Source organism: Paroedura picta, chromosome 1 (genome assembly GCF_049243985.1).
Source record: "Paroedura picta isolate Pp20150507F chromosome 1, Ppicta_v3.0, whole genome shotgun sequence".
NCBI classification, from domain to species: Eukaryota; Metazoa; Chordata; class Lepidosauria; order Squamata; family Gekkonidae; genus Paroedura; species Paroedura picta.
The window spans coordinates 151,182,397-151,202,459 of NC_135369.1; the positions used below are offsets into that span (position 1 = coordinate 151,182,397).

The window sequence follows — 20,063 nt, forward strand, 5'->3', positions numbered from 1 at the left end:
TTTCTGCCACACACAAACTCATTTAGAAACGCAATACCTGGCATTGCTTCTGTTGACTGGCAGAACTGTGAGGGAGCTCAGTGAACGGTGGGTTTGGTGCATCCCTTCTTGACTCGCTACTTGTAGATGCCTGGGCTGGGTCTACAATATGGGATCTTGCAAATCTGTAGCCATTGTCGGCCTTTGTCGTTTTGTCTTCATCTGAATCCATAACAAAGACAAAATCAGCTTGGAAAAGATCGTCTTTGTCCATTTCTTGGCTTGCGTTACACTCCTGTGGTTGTAAATGTTTGTGAATATTCTTTGTACATCCAGAAGCTTCACTGTTTCTCTTAGGTCCACTTTCTATGGCTTGGCCTTCAGCTGCTACTACAGTCTATTTAAGAGAGAGAGAGAAGCGCATACATTCTGTTATTATCGGATGATGGTGCTTGTCTGCCTAATCAAGAAGAACTTGGGCATACTATAAACTGAGACTGCAGGAGAAGCATGCCCAAGTGCCCAGGCCTCAGGGAAGACTGGAGGGGTCAGAGGGAATGGTAGCTGAAAACATTATTATTTAACAAAGCTGTTCCTACTCTAAAAGTCTACCCACTTTCAGCTCTACACTATCTGGTGCCTGAGGCCAAATACAAGGGAAGACTCCCCCCCCCCAACTTTCTAGCTTCGCAAGAGGAAAAAAAAACAGAAGAAGTCATTCAGGTTGTATCAAGAGTGATACAGAAACCAAGAGGAGACAGGTGCAGTCAAGCAGAATGGACTACGAGGCCCTTTTTAGCCCAGCTGGAACTTAGAATGGTTTCTGGCTGTGGGATACTTAAAACAAACAATAGCTCCCATGATTATAAAAGGGCTACATCTGGGGCAAACCCCCATATTATCAAAACAAACAAACAAAAGGACTTCAAACTGCAACTCTTTCTGAGCAGACTACACAAAAGGAATTAAAATTGGGAAGCTTGACTATGCACAGAAACGTTTTAAACAAAGCTGAATTGTCATCCTACAATGACTCACTTGTGAGTGTTCCAAGTGTTGGTCCTTAACTCCTTAGATGCCAACAACAGTCATATCAGGCCATGCACATCATATTGCACATGTATATTACACTCCTGGTTATCACAAGTTAGATTCTATGGGTATAGCAATCATTAAATAGCTACCTGCTTAAAAAAAATCAGGCTGTGTCCAACCACATTCCAAGACTTAAGGGCACATTAGTGTATATTGATTTCTGCTGATTGATGCCTGACACTCCAGTCCCTCATGTTGTTCTTTGTGCTGTTGCTGAGGGCCTGCAGATCCCAGATGTAACATTTTGATCTTTCCCGCACCAGGAATTTGCCCTGACTTACTGCTTGTCTGGTGATGAGACAAATTCAATATTTCCAGACTGGGTTGGGGCCATCCCAGGCCTGGCCCAGTACAGACCCTCATTTGCTCCAGGGCAAGGGAATATCCACATTTTTTTTTTTTTTTTGCCTCAGGCACCGACAGGGCCTATGTCAGGCCTAGGCCATGGGGAAGGGTCGGGAAGATATGGGCATCCTCCCCACCCATGGCCACGACTACAGCATCCCAGAAGGGACACAAAAAGCTTCTTGGAGCTTTTTTATTTTTAAGAATGGGGAATTGTGTTGTAACACAATCCCCCATTCTTGAAAATCAAAACGGGCCTGCACCTTCCTGCAGTGCAGCAGAACCTCACTGCTCTGGCTGCCTCATCTAAAGGCACAAATTCAGGGTGGACCATGTGAAATGGGGAGAATCCTCCCCCATCTGGCTGTTATTTATTTATTTTTTAGTATTTTGCTACTTGCTTGGCTCAGCTTTCCTTTTCTTGCCCCTGGCTTATACACTGCACACACCATGCTCAATGATCAGCTGCAAAACATCAACATCTTTATGTAAATATTTTTGTTATCGTATCCTAGGAATATTCACTCGTATTAATATAATAACTAATAGGGATGGGCACAAACTGGAAAAAAGAGAGCTGTTTTGGAAATCTGCTGCATCTGTATTCACTGAACCTACAGACTTAACAGTAACCATACTGGATACGTTCACATTGTGTTGAAGTCTCTAGAATCTATGCTAGGCTTCTGGAACACAAATCTGACTTTCACTAAAGGATCTTGGATTGTTTCTGTTCCAAAACAGCATTCTGCTTGCTATGGATGCTAATTGCAGCCTGCTCCCACTCCCACAAGAATGTCTGTCTTCTCTGATCCTGCAACGAAAGGTGCTATTCTAAGGTGATCAGATTTTAACATTGGTAAAGTGGGACACCGTTGACCGGGGGGGGGGGGGGGTCTTGATTAAAAATTTGGTCTATATGGAGCAACAATTTTTTTTCATAGAACGCATAGAACGCAAAAAATAGTGTTGTAATATATATATATATTAATTTCAACATAAGTACAATTTGCCAGGTACCCCCAGATGTCCCTCCAAAAGTGGGACAGTCTGGTCACCTTACTGTATACGGTACCCAACCTAACTATTATTGAATTTCCCTACAACTGAGTAGGGAAAGAGTCAGATATTTGGAACCTGGCTGGCAGAAACTCTTTCATGTATTATGAATTAGAATCAAAATAGAAAGAAGCCCAAGTCCTACCGTGTTTCCAGTGTCTTGATTGTTCTTCTCCAAGGGATCCTCTGAAACTCTCGCAAGAAATGATGTGGCATCTACAACATGAAACTGATTTGGCAGTCTTCCAAATGAGGGAACAAATGTGAACCTCAGGAATCCAGATTCAGAGGGAACCTACAATAACATGGGCAGGCATTTCTTTTTCACTTTTTTCCATTTTAAACTTCAATCCCCTCTTTAGTTGTTAGTGTTTCTGTAATTTTAATAGTTCTTCTCCTGGGTTTTTAGTAACACATACTCTATCCATATGCAGTCTTGTTATAAAGATTTTTTTTTTATTTGCACTGTGGGGCTATACTGGGATAAAGATATACAATATACATTTAAAAGGGAATAAATACTTTTAAAAAATTAGTTTGCAAATTCAAATAGATTCATGTTGCTTTTTTTAAGTACATCTGATCATTTGGATACCATTATTCCCTCCTTATAGGCTAGGAAGCTTATAAATTCAAAGGAAATCATCTGACAAACTGATATATCACTCCTCTTCTTCCACTTTTTACAGCAGAAGGAGATGTTGCATCAGTGAATTTAAAGCTGCAGGCAAAAGGTACTGCAAGGATCAAATTAACTGAAATAGATTTCTAAATTGAAAGTAGGGATGTAAAGTTTTATAAGCACAGTAAAGACGTATCTATATAGAATTTATTCAATGGCTTTAACATTTACAGAGCCATTTCACAACAAAGCCTCAATAGAAAAATGCTTTCCAATTTAGCCAGCAGCTTTGAGATCCCCCCCCCCCATATAAAGGCTTCAATTCAATGCTATTATTACCCTAAAAGATGTCACTATCACAGTTGATACAGCATAACAAAAGCCAGCTCAATATTGCAAATGCAATTGAGCAGAAGAAAACTCCCTTACCACCCCTGGCAACTAAATGTTATTCAAAGTGATCAGAGACATTTCATGAACAGAAGGGTTGCTGATTATGGATCACTACAAATTTCACAGCTGTGCCACACTAAAATTGAACCTTTTTTACTCACTTATTATGCGGGAAGTTATATGCCCATGCCTCAAGATTTTAAAACTTGTTTTTATACTACACAGAAAGTAGTAGAAAGCCTTTCACCCACACATAAATTGTGTATAAAGGTCTTCATTTAAAAATTGTAAGTCTGTAATATTTTATGTCTGTCCCTGAGAGAATTCCATGCATTTGATAATTCAAGAGAACAATTCAAAAACATCCTGTAGGAATCCTTTGACTTAAAATGTAATGCCAATCACGTGGAAACAGAATTATCATTATTTTAAAGGGTACCATCGAATAGTACCAAAAATGACTCTTTGGAGCACAGTTCATTTTATTAAATCTGTAAAAAAATAAAAGGAATCAGACATTCTTAAAGTATAAGGATTGTTTATGACCATTTTAATTAATTGAACTAATTTTGTCACAATTAATTGGAGACAATTCATCTGAACAATTCTATACCCAGATGATGTTCTCCCCACAATAAACAGAATGCCTGACCAGTCTGACCTGAGGAAATTCTCTTGGCCCCAAAGTGTTGATCGGCATTTCCCTGGGCATGTTAAAAAGGGTCAAGCAGGTCGATTTCACATGGGCAGAAAAGGCTCATCTGGCAGTGGGGCTAATCCCCACTTCCAGATGATGTTGCTGCCAGCCTGGCCCTGTCCAGGACCTGGCGCGCTTTAGGGCTCCAATGCCTCGCATTAAGTGAAGGCAGATATTTTCTGTTTTCCCTTAGCCACTCCAGGGGCAAATAGGGTCCAGTGCAGACCCGTGTGGATGCAGAATAGCCAGGACTTCCAGGCCCAGCTTCTCCCTGCCTATGGTGTGCTGGAAGGGTAAAAAAAAATGTCCCAATCAACTCTAGTGTGCATCACAGCACCATGGGGCTACCTGGGACATTTATTTGGAGGAAGGTGAGATTGCATTGTAACACAATCTCACCTTCCTGCAAATAACACACACACATACACGTGGTGGAAGATTTCTGCCCCACTGTGCCCTATGGACATAGACATCCGGGGTGGACAGGGTCCGCTGCTAAAATAGGTCTCCTGTTGCAACACAAGAAGTGGTGGAGCATGCTGCTCTGTCACAACACACCAGCAGTAGCCCAGCGTAGCTGCCGCTGTGCAAACACAGCCCTTCCTTCTCACCCACTCACAATCTGACTAAGTTCTGAGAATCAGAAACAGGAGATATTTTAAAATTTGCAGTTAATCTGGTAACATTACACATATCTGACTTGCAGTCAGATTTGCTATTATCAGAGCTACCCAAATGCCTCAAAATCTGTGGATCAAGACCACATTTATCTCTAAAGACCCATCCTGATAGATCTCATTTTGGGCATCTGAAAGACATTTCCAGTCCTCACTCTTAAAAATAATCCTATGCCAATCTACATGAAGTAAGCTCCATAGACATTAAGAGCCTTCAGATGTCTACCTTTAAACCAGAGTTTTTATAACTAAAACAGTGTCTGACCCAGACAGCCCAGTTTGGCCTCATTTCCCCAGATCTCAGAAGATGGGAGATCATCAAGGATCACTCTGTGGAGGAAGAGGAGAGCAAACACTTCTGTTTGTCTCCTGCCTTGACAACCCTACCGGGTCACTGTAAATCAGCTCTGACTTGATGGCAAAGTTTGTTTGTTTTTTAAAGGAAGAATAACAATACCATAATTTAATGATTTTGTTGAATAACAACTTCTCAGAACATTTTTATGCCAAAACACGATTTTATCCATAAAGTCTCATACCTGTGCCTTGGGAAGGATCCTTAGAGAAGAACTTTCTTTCACAGCTGTCGTCTCAGTTGGCTCTCCATTTTGTGTGGGCTGCTGGTAGAAAGAAGGAAGGAAGCGCAAAAGAGGTTAAAAAATATACAGCATTTCTGCCAGAGTCTTAGGGAATGGGTATATTTTCAGCTATTTCAGTAACCTCTCTAGAGATTCTTTTAATGGAATATTCCAAGAGCAGGCACATTGTGTGGGCGTAGGAAGAATTTGGGATATAAATACTCAATTTGTTCAACTTCCCACTTACTTGTTGCACTATAATGTAGATTGCCTCTTTCCTAGTGTTTAGAGATGTCAGTGAATGATTTCTATCAGTCAAAAAGGTTTATATTAAAATTTCTCTCTTAGAACCCTCCCATTTTTAATATCAGTTATGCCAGAGACAACAACACAGCTACTTAGATACAAATGCAGTAAAGACTGCTCAAAGTTAATCTTACTGACTAAATAGGAAACTGGTGTTTCTTATAAATCTTTTTAAAGAATAGAGTAATGTAGTTTCCAGGTTTTGCCTGGAAGTTACATGCCACTGTCACACTAACAGCAGTTTTTAAATCTTTTGTTCCCTCCTTCCTGCCAGAGAAGCCACAGGTAACAGATGCTGGAGATGGGAGATCTCCTGTCCCAAACAGGTAAGTAGCATCCCTGGTGGAGACGGTGGAAGCTACTGGGAGTCTCATGCAATCAGGCCCCGTGAAGGTAGGGAGAAGAGGAAGATGAATGTCCTACATTCAGGGCCATCTGCTTTGTAAACAACTTTCTGGAGGAGAGAGAGTCTTGTGTTCAGATTTCAGATAACTATGGTAGACACAAAAAACTCCTACTACAAAAATGACAGTGAAAAGAAATACACAACTAGATATTCCTAATTGAAGTAGAAAGAACTATATATCGCTAAAAGATTTTTTTAAACAACCATCTAGTAAGAAAGATAAACGAAGATAGTTCTTAAACCTAAAAGCTCCCCAAATCGAGCCATGCCTAAGCTAACCCTAACACTAGAATTCACCCAGATATAAATGTCTATTTCTTTTACACATTTTTTACTTGTAAAATAATCCAGCTTTCTGCTCTAGCTAAAAATCATGGCAAAATATCACCATTGCTCCTTACCTAATGAAAATCAATAATTTGAAAATTAGAAGGGCATTCTCCAGGGCCAGGATGGACACTCTCCCAACAGCAGTTTTGTATGGGAAGTATCACCATCCACTTCTACATCTGAGATATTGCTTCCGTGCGGATGTAGTGAAGACAACCTCCCATATTTTGGTCCATTATACATTATATGAAGTGAAAAGAAATGAGCTGATAATGCCTGCTGTTTCTTGATTTAAGCATTTGGATAACTTCCTGAAATATGCAGAGGGGCTCCTACAAAAATTCTCATGGAAAGGTGATTTCAAATGCAGTTGCAAAAGTTTGCTTCTTGACATTATAATAAAACAAAAGGTTTTATTTAAACAAGCCCCAGGTCACCCAGCTGGCTGCACGTGGAATAGTGGGGAATTTATTTGTTTGTGTGTATTTTTTTATTTATTGTATTTATATTCTGCGCTCCCCTGAGGCTCGGGGAGGTTTGAATCAAACCCATTCTGCAAGATTCGAAGTCACTGGTCTTAATCACTACGCCAGGCTGGCTCTTGTCAATATAACGCCAAAAATATTTATACATTCCATGGCCTTTCCCAATCATGTCACTAAATTTGCCTTGACCTCACATTCCTACTAAACCTAAAAACTCACCAACCCAGTGATTGTGTAAGCTCACCCTAAACCTAACCTAAATTTTACCCTGATATAAATCCCTATCTTTATACCACTCCATCTTTAAACCGCCCGTGGCGCCACGGGCGCCACGCACTATATAAAGCGTTAAGGGGTCCTAAGGCGGGATGTGTCCGTGATGAGGAAGGGTCCGGATAGGACCCTTCCTCAGGACAGACAATCGGAGGGACCAATTGGCAGGCGCGCAGCGCCTGCCAATTGGTCCCTCCGATTCCCAGCCCCAGCAACTGCGAGCCGCGCACAGCGCGGCTCGCAGTTGCTCCGACACGTCCGGCTGGCCGCAAGGGAGTCCCCGGCAGCCGCGCTCTGCGCGGGTGCCGGGGGCTCCCTGCCCGGCGGCCTGACACAGCCGGCAGTACCCCGTTGTTGACGAGTATCCCGACGCAGCTGCCCGCGTGGCCCATGGCCTCCGTCCGCCTACTTCAAAAATGGCCGCCGCGCCTGCGCCCTCGCCTTGACATGGAGCCGCTCTGCCCTCCGCCTCTATGGCGCGTCAGTCCGCCAGGCGCATCAGGCCGCCAGGCGCGTCACGCCGCGTCACGACACCAGGAAGGGAGCTCCCGGCAGTTGCGCCGAGCGCGGCTGCCGGGGACTCCCTGCCCGCCAAATGACCGCCGCCCGGGAGAGGCCCCGCCACCCGACGGGCCTCCTACGATCTGGTACGTGCCTAGAGCCCGCTGTATTACTCATACAGTGGGCTTGATTACTAGTGGTATAAATAAAAGCCTAAGGGGGGTGGGGGTGGGGGTGGGCTCAGACCAGGATAGCTTACAGGGGCCAACAATTGGCCCCTTGGCCCTGGACTGATGACAGAGGGGCCAATTGGAAGGCACAAAGCGCCTTCCAATTGGCCCCTCTGCCATTCGAGGGCCACTGCTCCAAGGGCTGCACCGAAGCCAGGGACTCGCAGGGAGGGGGCAGGAGGGGGAGGCTTCGGCGGGGATGGGGGCGGGGGGGCTGCCCCGGCCCCTTCAAAGCCTGTCCTTATGAACAGGCTTTGAAGCCTTGTTTTATATATATACATACCATAGCCTTTCCTAACCATGACACTGAGTCTTCCCCAGCCCTACCTCTCCCACTAAACCTCAAAACTCCACAACTTAAACCATATCTAACTTAATACTAACCCTAACCTGAGAATTTACGCTCATATAAATCCCTATATTTTGTATGTAAAATAATTTTGAAAAAATTATACATCCCATTAATCTTCCAAACCATGTCAATAAGTCATCAGCAACTTTAACACTCCAACAAATCCAGTGGTGGTTCTGGTTAGAAGGTTATGCTGAAAACAATATGTGAAAATTATAATTGATAGAACATGTAAAAGTTGCTCAATTAAAAATTAAGTGCTTTTGGGAAATATTGGAAATATGTGATGGAAATAGTTGTGATGGAAATAGTAGTAATAATTCTTTGGTGTAAAAAGTATGTAAATTTAACAGCACTGTAAAATTTGAATTGTAGAATGGTGATATTCAATAAAAATAATTTATTACATAATAATTTATTATCTAACATAACCCTGAACCCTAACACTAACTATAACTTAACCCTAACACAAACCTAATGATAACACTGAACCCTTACCCTAATCTAATAATAACCATAACCCTTTAGCCTACCCCTAACCTTAACCTCATCCTAACCCTAACTTGAATATCTACCCTGATATAAATCCCTATTTATTTTTATATTTTTACATGTAAAATAATGTCTAAAAATATTTGTACATCCCATAGCCTTTCGTAACCATGTCACTTAGTCTAACCCAGGCATAATGCTCCCACGAAACCTAAAAACTCCCTAAATGGATCCATGCCTATGCTAACCCTAACCCAAAAATTTACCCTGATATAAATCACCATTTAAAAATATTTTTACTTTAAAAATAATGTTAAGATGTATTTATACATCCCATGGCCTTCCCTAACAAAGACACTAAGATTTCCCCAGGATTATAGCTCCTACTAAACCCAAAACCTCCCCACCTAGACCCATTCCTTTGCTAACCCTAATGATAACTTGAGAATATACCCTAATACCCTCCCCCCTCCAAAGTTGCCATTTTCTCTGCAGGAACTGGTTAAGTAGTGAGCAGATCAGTTGTAATTCCAGGAGAACTTCAAGCCCACCTGGAGGTTGGCATCCCTAGGCCTTCCCCACAGAAGATGTATGCGCTCCCTAAATGTTAGAGCCAGAGCATGCGGATTTTCCATTGGGGTATTAATGATTATCTTATTTTGTATAAAACGTCTTAACACATAGTTATCACATTGCTATCGTCTATTTTGGTTTGTTCCCCTTTTTCCTGTCTTGCCCCCTGATCTTGTCATGCAAATATTTTGTCTGTTCTCAGTCTTCACTTAGTCGAGTAAACATGTTCCAGGCTATATTCATAATGACCGGACAACCAACCACAAGAGGAAGACAAAGTTCAATTGGATCGCTTTGATGGAATAACGTGGGTCTGCCTTCGCAGTCTACCTGTCCCAGTATTGGACCGTCAGCTCACAAGGAATACAACTGATGTTTATGACATTATTTGCTGACAAGGAATCAAATTATTTAGTGTGCTTTTAAAAGGTAAAGGTAAAGGTATCCCTTGTGCAAGTACCGGGTCATGTCTGACCCTTGGGGTGACACCCTCTAGCGCTTTCATGGCAGACTCAATACAGGGTGGTTTGCCAGTGCCTTCTCCAGTCATTACCGTTTACCCCCCAGCAAGCTGGGTACTCATTTTACCGACCTCGGAAGGATGGAAGGCTGAGTCAACCTTGAGCCGGCTGCTGGGATTGAACTCCCAGCCTCATGGGCAAAGCTTTCAGACGGCTGCCTTACCACTCTACGCCACAAGAGGCCCTAGTGTGCCTTTAGGGCACACTAATACCTCTAATTGACAATGCCTGCAACTGTGGAGATCCAAGAAATATTTAGCTAAAAATGCCACCCATCAAAACTTAAATTCATTGTTTATTCGAAAATTTCATGGGTGTTAGGAGCCAGGAGGTAAATAGCATAGAATTGGTGAGATTATAAATTACTAGTAAGCAAGCCCACTGCAGGGAAATGCAGCGGGCGCTAGGACTCACCGGCGGCGGGCTGGTCGGCGTCGGTGGCGGTGGCGGCAGCAGGCTTTTTTAGGCAGCAGGCAGGATCCCTCGGGCGGCGGTCTGACGCGGCGAGAGGCGCTTTGCGCCTCTCGCCGCGTCAGACCGCCAGGGAGGGAACCCCCGGCAGGCGGGCTGACGCGGCGAGAGGCGCTTCGCGCCTCTCACCGCGTCACTCCGCCAGGCAGGGAACCCCCGGCAGCCGCGCTTTGCGCGACTGCCGGGGGCTCCCTGGGGCGGCGGCCTGACGCGGCGAGAGGCGCTTCGTGCCTCTCGCCGCGTCAGGCCGGGAGCAACTGCGAGCTGCGCTGCGCGCGGCTCGCAGTTGCTCAGGCTGGGAATCGGAGGGGTCTGTCGTGAGGAAGGGTCCAACCCGGACCCTTCCTCATCACGGACAAAGCCCACCTCAAGGGGGCTTAACGAATTATTTAGTCCGTGGCGCCCGTGGCGCCACGGGCTGTTTAAAGATGGCAGAGGTATATATTATGATGCATATTTGTAGTTCTCATAATTGCAATTTAGTTATATTTTGGATACTTGAAACCCCTTTTATTTAGAATTTTATCAGCATTTGGCTTCTGTATAAGGTCCAAACATGCATTGAATGATGCCCAGATTTCCCATTAATTTCAGTGAAAAAAAGGAGTTTTCTATACACAAAAGTTATTAATTTCTTCACTACCTGAAATATGAACACTATAGGGATGGGCACAAACCAGGAGAATGTGATTTGGCTCATAGTTTGTGGTAGAATTGAAATGGCTTCATGCAAACCAAACTGGTGTGTTAAGTTTGTGATGCGGCACAACCCCCCCCCTTCAGTGTGACAGAGACTCCAAACTCACAGGAGAATTTCATCTAACCATCCTCCACTTGCCCCCTCACCTTTTGGTAAGGATTGAAGTTACAGGATCTGAGTTATGGCACCCAAAGAAGGTGCCTCTAGAAAAGTACTTTTGGGGAAGTGTCAGGTGCACCTTCTGGTATGTATAGAATGGGCCTTGTACAGCATCAAACACACAGGGAACCTCGCCCTGCTCCTCTACAGTCTCTCAGAGTGGGGGCAGATTACCAACCCCCCCCTCCCGAGTGTGAATCTCTCTGCCTGCCATCAGGATGACATTGGGTGCTAAGGGTTTTTGTCATGTAAGGAATATGAATCTCCAACCTACTCCTCATGCCACAGGCTCCCCCATCTCCGGGCACCAAACCTTCTTGCTAGAGGTAGGGGGGAATGTATAAATGTAGCCCATCAGCCGAGACACCCAACAGCTAAGCCCTACTGCTTGGCAGGAGTGGAGAGGATATGTGCATCAGAGTCCTGAGTCCACCAAACACCCAAAAGCCCACCAGCAGTGCAAGATCTCCTCAGATGAACCCCGGGAGGAAGCAAGGCCCCCTAGAAGAAAGGCTGGGTGGCACACAGAGCACTGACCCAGAAAACACACCCCAGCCCAGAGAGTTGGTTAAATGGAAGTGGGTAGAAATTGAAGGCTCTTCAGAGGAACCCACAGCAGAAGTGCTCAAGGAAAAGAGAGAGGCTGGCTGAGTGGCACATACAGATCAACGAGCAATGCCCTGCTCAGCAAATACCTTCTCTCTGTATCCTCCAAAATGCAACAAAGGATGGCTGTGCTGCAGCTTTGACTTTTTATAGTTTTCACATCCCATACTGCCAAATGGAAGCTTTGTAACTGGCAGTCAGCAGTGCCTGTCAAGCTTTGGAGGCCCCTTCAGGCCGAATCCCACTCCCACCGTTGCCCTGGAGCTTGAGTGGCCAATGTGTTCATTTCCTGAACTGCCCCCGAAATTCAAGGAACATTTGTGATGCACATGTTTCCATGAATATCGCTTTATGACTCCTGATCCAGCCCAAGTTCAGCATGAACTTTGTTTTATGCACTGGTTCATGACCATCGGCATGAGGTATTATGTGCATATCAGAACTCCTGCCCCTGACAGACATCTCTGGAGTGGGACAATTTTACTATGATTTTCCTCTTAGGAATACATTTTAATATCAAAACTTTTGGCAAAAGGTGGTTTAAAAAAAATCAATGGAGACATATCTTTGTTTTTCAAAATATTAACAAAGGGAAAGGAGAATGAAAAGGATTCCTAAAAAGGAGTTTGCTAACTCTAATTAAAAATCAGTATTGTGGTGTTGGCTTGCTACAGTCCTGTCCTATTTCTACCCTGCTCAAGTTATTTTCTAAAACCACGCCTGTGCTAGTAGTTAAGTAGGCCACAATAAATCTGTAATTCTATGAGTGGGAATTTGACCCCTAGAGTAGTAAAAGTTATTAAAATGGAAAGGAGTAATCTAAGAAACAAAGTTGTAAAACCAGAAAATGGAGGCAGGCTTCATTTCGTAAATGTATTTGAGTCTTCTGTGTGCAACAGAAGAGTGTGGTCTTGGGGCTAATCAACATACAATATGGTGGATTGCATCATTTCCATAAGTGAACTGGATGGCTTAGTTTTCACCAGTCCCTCCCTCTCACTTCAGACCCACAACTTGCCGCTTATGCTGGGGTCCCCTGTCAACCAGAAGGGATATTTGCAGGATTATCAGTGGGCTTCAGTGAGAGGAGGGAGGCAGAGAACTTCTCTTTCAGAAATGTCTTCTGTTAGGGATTAATCCTGCCAATCAATTCCACTAAAGTTCCTTCTGCAACCCCCCCACCAAAAAAAAAAAGCCTTCCAGTCTATGCCAGCTTGGTGTAGTGGTTAGAAGTGCGGACTTCTAATCTGGCCAACCGGTTTTGATTCCCCGCTCCCCCGCATGCAGCCATCTTGGTCAGTGGTCCCCAACCTTTTTATCACCGGGGACCGATCAACGCTTGACAATTTTACTGAGGCCCGAGGGGGGAAAGTCTTTTGCTGAGGGATGTTGCCGCCGCCTGAGCCCCTGCTCCACTTGCTTTCCTGCCGGTGCCCCTGAGTTCCCGCCGCCCGCTGGAGGGCGCTGCCAGCATCAGTTGCACAGTGCCATGCTGAGGGAGAGCCCCAGCCATGGTGGCCACTGGAGAGCACCAAAGGTGAGCCGGTGGCAGAGTGGCAGGGCAGCCCCTGAGGCAGCAGCCGGGAAGGAGGACGAGGAGGAGCCGCGGCCCGGTAACAACTGATCCACAGACTGGTACCAGTCCCCGGACCGGGGGTCGAGGCCCACTGATCTAGGTGACCTTGGGCTTGCCATGGCACTGATCAAGCTGTTCTGACCAAGCAGTAATATCAAGGCCCTTTCTGCCTCACCTACCCCATAGAGTGTATGTTGTGGGGAGAGGTAAGCGAAGGCGAATGTAAGCGACTTTGAGACTCCTTTGGGTAGAGAAAAGTGGCATATAGGAACGAATTCTTCTTCTTCTAAATACTCTGTATGAATACTTGTGGCTTCACCAATAGATAAAGTTAGGTAGCTGTGTTTGTCTGTCTGTAGCAGTAGAAAAGAGCAAGAGTCCAGTAAAGTCTAACAAAATTTGTGGCAGAGGATGAACCTTTGTGATTCACTGCTCACTTCTTCAGTTGTGAGCAGTGACTCGTGAAAGTTCATCACCCATCACAAATGTTGTTAGTTTTTATGGTGCTACTGGACTCTTGCAGTTTTATATGGCTTTACCAATAGTTTTTATTTTCTCTCTAGTTAGGACCTCTGTTAACAAAACCAAACAAAAAAACCCCTCTCACCCCAAAAATGCAGTGTCTGGCAAAAGTGAATTGGAACTCAGTTAAATGAAAAAAGGACAGCCATCTGCTGAATCTGGGTTGCTTTTCTCCTCTAAGAACACCATTTTAGTCTAGTGACAATGCTACAGGAATTTTCGCACATGCAAAGTGTAGCTGGGCAGCCTCTGAATAGAGGCTGAACTGACGGGGGGGGGGGAACCTGCCTCCCTCTCCATGCCTTCTGCTGGCCAGCCATGTTTAGGGGGTTTTTTTGGGGGGGGGAGCTTTACCTTACATGGCAATGCACATGCATGGCAACAAATATGCATTGCCATGTGTAAGTTTCAATTTTAAAAAGCTAGATGAACAAACCTCTGATTGGTTGCCTCCACTGATTGACAGGCCAAGGAGTGGTGAGTGAAAGAGCGTGTTGCTCTCTCTTTTGGATTTTTGCGCAGCATGTGAGGAGGGGAAAAGGCAAGAAGCCGCAGCAGTAAAACTTTAAAATATGGAGGGAGGAAATAGCGTGGTTTAATATCCCGCTATTGTGGGTAGGAGGCATTGCATGATTTGACCCTCTGTTTGGAAATAGCCTAAGAATTCTGTCCTTCCGCTCTTTCCCCACAAGTACAGTCCTCAGGATTCTCTGTGAAAAGGTAATGATCATTATTTTGCATTTGTTGTGTTGATGATGCAGAGTTAATAGTCACTGTGCAGGAATTCCTTGCTGGGGGGGGGCGGACTTTGTAATAAAAATATATGGAAAAGAGAGCAGGTTTGGGGGCATTTTTAAAGCTGCTGTACAATACTTATTTAAACGCAATCCAAGCCATGTCACTGATTTGAAAACTCCTTCCTCTGCAAGTGCCAGCTTCCTTAGTACTACGGCCGTGGCACTGCGGTCAGCCAGAGTGAGTCATGCAATAGTTGCTGTGGCCAGGGTAGAGTTCTGCCGCTATTCTTAGAGCCCCACACCCTGCGATGAAAGGTGAACCTGCTGTCGATGAGTCATACTGAGGAGAGACTATCAAGGCAAAGCTGGATTTCTACATTGCTGATTTGAAAACAAACAACCCCAGCCCCTTTCTGAAAGAAAATACAACAAGCCGACAAACGAAGCCTCGCAGAACATCTGAATTGGCTGCCTTTCTTGCATTTTACATGGATGGGTAAATCGATTTGAAACAGGGTGGTCTTGCAGCTGCAGTGCAAGATTTGGGGTTCGAGAAATCAGGGTTCTGGGCCCCATTCTGCCTTGGAAGATGCCGGGTGATGTTGGGCCACTCACCCACTCTCTGTGTAACCTACCTCACAGGGTTGTTGTTGTGAGGAGAAAATGGAGTGGAGGGAGAAAAAGGTAAGCCAGTCTGGGTCCCCATTGTGGAGGAAGATGCAGTATACAGGAAGGAAATAAGAACTGGGAAGCCTTATTCATTTGGCAAATCCCACAAGCTTCTTGCCATTGCTGAGTAGGACAAAAGAGGAAGGGGGCAATCCCTGTGTACCCACAAAAAAATACACTCAAAAATAAAATTCACAATAGTGATATTATAATGAAACTTCATAGCAGTTATGGAGCTGATGCAATAATATAAAAACAAAAAGTGTATTTCTTTCCATTATTCCTTTTCATAATTCTTCTGTGGTAAATCCAATTTAAATATGTAGAAGACACAGATGAAACAGGTGCTAGCTGAGATCTCTGTTTCACAAAGAGGATGCTTTCCCCAGCTGCCTGTTCTTTATGTAGAAAATAAAAATAATCAAAGTATAATATTTAGTATACAAATATCACTTCCATATAGTCTGAACATTAGACTTCTAAAAACAATTTATAATTATGACCAAGTGTATTCAAACATTAAGTTCTTCATTGCTGTGTAACAATACTTGTTCCCAATATTATTGCTCAGGGGTTAGTTAACATCAATTAAATTTAACATTAATTAAATTTAATACACAGAATCAATCTTTACAACAACATGCATCATGAACTTTCCACATTAACCCCACCTTTATCATGCTCAGCAAGTTAAACTTTTCGAGAAATAAAAGTTTTTAAAAAGTATTAAAACTCATCATGTGGTGCAGTGGTCTGCAACCTTTTTAAGGTTGCGGCCTGTTGCCAAGGGTTGGGGAGAGAGGGCAACCCGGGGCCCCGTGCAAACACACATGCGTGGACCTGCCACGCATGTGCATTTGTGCATGGTGGTAGCACAAACGTGCATGCGTGACAGTTTCACACATGTGCACATGTGCAAAACTGCCACACATGCGCATTTGCACTCCCACCATGCCGGCGGTCGCACTTCCCTCTCCCCCCATCCCGTAGCAAGAAGCTTGCCGGGCTGCGAGCTAATCGGCCCCTTTGGTGGCCAATTTGCTCGTAGCCTGGCGAGCTGCTTGCTGCAGGGGGGCGGGGAGAGGGAGCTGCGGCCCGCTCCTGAGGCTCTCGTGGCCCAGCACCGGGCCACAGACCAGGGTTTGTTGACCCCCGATGTAGTGGATTCAAGGTTCCTCTATAGCAGTGGTTCTCAACCAGGGGGTCGGGACTCCTTTGGGGGTCGAACAACCTTCTCACAGGGGTCACGGCAGTGTGAGCAGCTTGGCAGGAGGGCACCGCCACTGTTGCTGCTTATCCTGCAGGTGCCCACACTCGGCTGCTCTTCTTCCATTTCATCCACACAACAGCCTTGCGGAGTAGATGGAGCGTTTGTCTGTCTGAAGCAGTGGAAAAGAATGAAATAGGCATGGTGGGACAAGAGGCAGAACTGAACTGAGAAACCTCAGGAAAAAAAACAATTTATATACAACCATCAACAATGGATCTTCACGCCATTGGTCAGTTTCAGTTTAATTCCTGTGAAAGAACCCTTGCATAATTTTATGGTTGGGGGTCACCACAACATGAGGAACTGTATTAAAGGGTCGTGGCATTAGGAAGGTTGAGAACCACTGCTCTATAGTAAAAGCCAAAAACTAAGAGTGCTAACAAGCTGCTTGGTTTAAGCTGAAGACCTAAATAAAAGTATTTGCAACAGCATGAGGTTGAACTAAACCCCTATTCATAAAAATTGGAATTGGTGAGTCAATATTTTTTGTGAACCTTTAAATACAGACCGTTCTAAACATTTTTTAATGAATTGGGGTTTAGTTTAACATTGCCATTGCTGAGTAGGAGGCAAAGAGGATACAAGCAACCTTTGCTAATCATTAAGACTGGCTTGATGGTTTATTTAATGCTGCTGAGAAAGGATTTAAGTATGCATTTCCTTCAACCCATGAAAATTAATATGATCCTCATTCATTTGTCCTCATTCATTTGTCCACAGGCATATGCCCAGAAATACTCACATAGATGCTGCCTGTCTAAACTATCAAGGAAAAGATGCCCAGCAAAAAGATGCATGTTTTTATGTATTGTCAGCCTAGCTAGAATAATAGAATCATAGAGTTGGAAGGGGCCATACAGGCCATCTAGTCCAACCCCCTGCTCAACGCAGGATTAGCCCTAAGCATCCTAAAGCATCCAAGAAAAGTGTGTATCCAACCTTTGCTTGAAGACTGCCAGTGAGGGGGAGCTCACCACCTCCTTAGGCAGCCTATTCCACTGCTGAACTACTCTGACTGTGAAAAAGTTTTTCCTGATATCTAGCCCATATCATTGTGCTTTTAGTTTAAACCCATTACTGCATGTCCTTTCCTCTGCAGCCAATGGGAACAGCATCCTGTCCTCCTCCAAGTGACAACCTTTCAAATACTTAAAGAGGACTTTCATGTCCCCTCTCAGCCTCCTTTTCTCCAGGCTGAACATTCCCAAGTCCCTCAACCTATCTTCATAGGGCTTGGTCCCTTGGCCCCAGATCAGCTACTTCTATTTTATCAAGCGATTTGGGCATGGAAAGCACGGAATGGGCATGAAAAGTGCTGCTGAAATAAACAGGGCCCTGCCTTTGTTTCTTTGATGCTGGTGGAGGAACATTGATTGTTCTAAGCAGTACAGCCACTGATGTTTAACCTTTACATAAGCTCTGTGTGTGAACTGAACATTGATCACACTGATTTACAGAGTTGCTTTCAAGATAAACTCTAAAATGCAGAAGATTATTTATAATCCAGAGAGCAACATTAAAATACCAGGCTGGGATAAAGATCTTTATCATTTGAAAATATCTTTTAAAAGGAGGTATCATATTTCAAGAAGTGATTGCCTTTCCTCGGTGGGTTTTTGAAGAAGAACAGCCTGTTCTTTGCCTGCTTGAGCTGTTGGGTAATTGCGATGAAGGCAGGAGGTAATTTGACCACACAGAAAGTCTATGAACAGGCCAACTCTTCCCACGCCGCAGGCCAGAAGAACAAACGTCCATAACGCCAAGCATGAAGGAGAATTAAAGCGCCAACCGTCAAAAGTGAAAGACTTTTGGTTGGATTGCCCTAAGACTTTATTTTTGCTTGAGAAGTTGGATGTGAGGCTAAGCAGGATAGAGACCATCAGCAGACATCCTTTTCCTCCAGAGAAGGTCCCAGTGAGAGCCAAACTATAAGTGACACTGAATGCAAGTTTGTGTGAGTGTTTGTGATTCCACATATTTCTCACAATGTGCTTGCTGCTGCTGTCACATGTGCTCCTGTTCCTGTGTTAGAGAGCCAACTTCATGTAGTGATTAAGAGCAGTGGCCACTAATTTGGAGAACCAGATTCGATTCCCCACTCCTGCTCCACGTGCAGCCAGTTGGGTGACCTTGGGCCAGTCACAGTTCTCTCTAAGCTCACTCAGCCTCACCTACCTCACAGGTTGTCTGTTGTGTGGAGAGGAAGGTTAGGCAATCGTAAGCCTCTTTGAGGCTCCTTTGGGTAGTAAAAAAGGGAAAGCAACCTCCCCCCCTCCCCACCCAGCTTTTCTGTTTCAAATATACTGGATAGTGAGTTTCAGAAAATACATGCATGGTTATTTATAGATGTATTTAGTTATTACATTGTTCCTTGTCCACCTTTTTTACTGGGACTCAAGGGGCATAACACAAAGTAAATTAACACAGTCGAGAGGATCAGACATCCAATAAACATCCAAATTACAATTTGTATTGTAATAATCTGGAACCAATCAGAAATTTGAAAATGGAACCAAAGCAAAAGCATGAGCATGAACATAACACATTAAATGATGCAAAATTGTATAAGGATCTTACTTAAAACAACAAGCATAAACTATACAATCCATAAACTATAGTATAGACCAGGGGTGGCCAAATTGTGGCTCTCCAGATGTGCATGGACTACAATTTCCATGAGCCCCTGCCAATGCTGGCAGGGGTTTGTGGGAGTTGCAGTCCATGGACATCTGGAGAGCCTCAGTTTAACCACCCTTGGTATAGTTTATAGACCTTAAGGCAGGGGTAGTCAAACTGCGGCCCTCCAGATGTCCATGGACTACAATTCCCATGAGCCCCCTGCCAGCGAATGCTGGCAGGGGGCTCATGGGAATTGTAGTCCATGGACATCTGGAGGGCCGCAGTTTGACTACCCCTGCCTTAAATCTTTACCCAAGTATCTTTCTGAACCATTTGTTACAATATAGCTCTATATTATGTATAAAGAAGCCGTCTCAAGTAATTCAGGTTTGCATAGTTTGCAGAAAGCTCACGGAAAGCATATTGCAAATTATTGGGGAATTAGATTCCGCATTACTGAAGTGGGAAGTGGCCTTCAAAAACAATAGAAAAGAACATGGGGAAGATGAATTTTTGCTGATTGCAGTTTTGTTTTTTTTTAGATCACTGTATGTTTGACTTTGAGATGGACTGGCATAGTGGAACTGCACAATTTCAAAAGAAGAAAGTATGTTGCTGATCATGAATGGTGTTATAAACACTAGTCTACAGGTTACACTAGTGTAACCTATGAAATAAATACCTAGAATTAGGCCTCAGCCATTTTATAAAAGGTGGCATATCCTGGCAGGGAGGGGAGTTAATTTTTTTTTCCTCTTCAGAAAATGGCTTTAGTAGGGAGGAAGACAAATTATCCAAAACCTTCACATGACCCAACAAT

At 44.1% G+C, this 20,063-nt stretch overlaps 1 protein-coding gene across 6 annotated transcripts in view; it reads right to left on the minus strand.

The window, feature by feature from the left end:
* MLIP (muscular LMNA interacting protein) overlaps nt 1–20,063 on the minus strand; it is an 87,359-nt gene that overhangs the window by 51,116 nt on the left and 16,180 nt on the right. For 5 of the 6 annotated variants that reach the window (XM_077308821.1, XM_077308813.1, XM_077308807.1 and 2 more), the window contains 3 exons: nt 5,407–5,487; nt 2,624–2,773; nt 38–376 (listed from right to left, as the gene is read on the minus strand). In XM_077308821.1, the coding sequence (XP_077164936.1) occupies nt 38–376; nt 2,624–2,773; nt 5,407–5,487 (570 nt within the window). The remainder of the gene's footprint in view (nt 1–37; nt 377–2,623; nt 2,774–5,406; nt 5,488–20,063) is intronic. The other variant, XM_077308790.1, reaches the window with a different exon arrangement.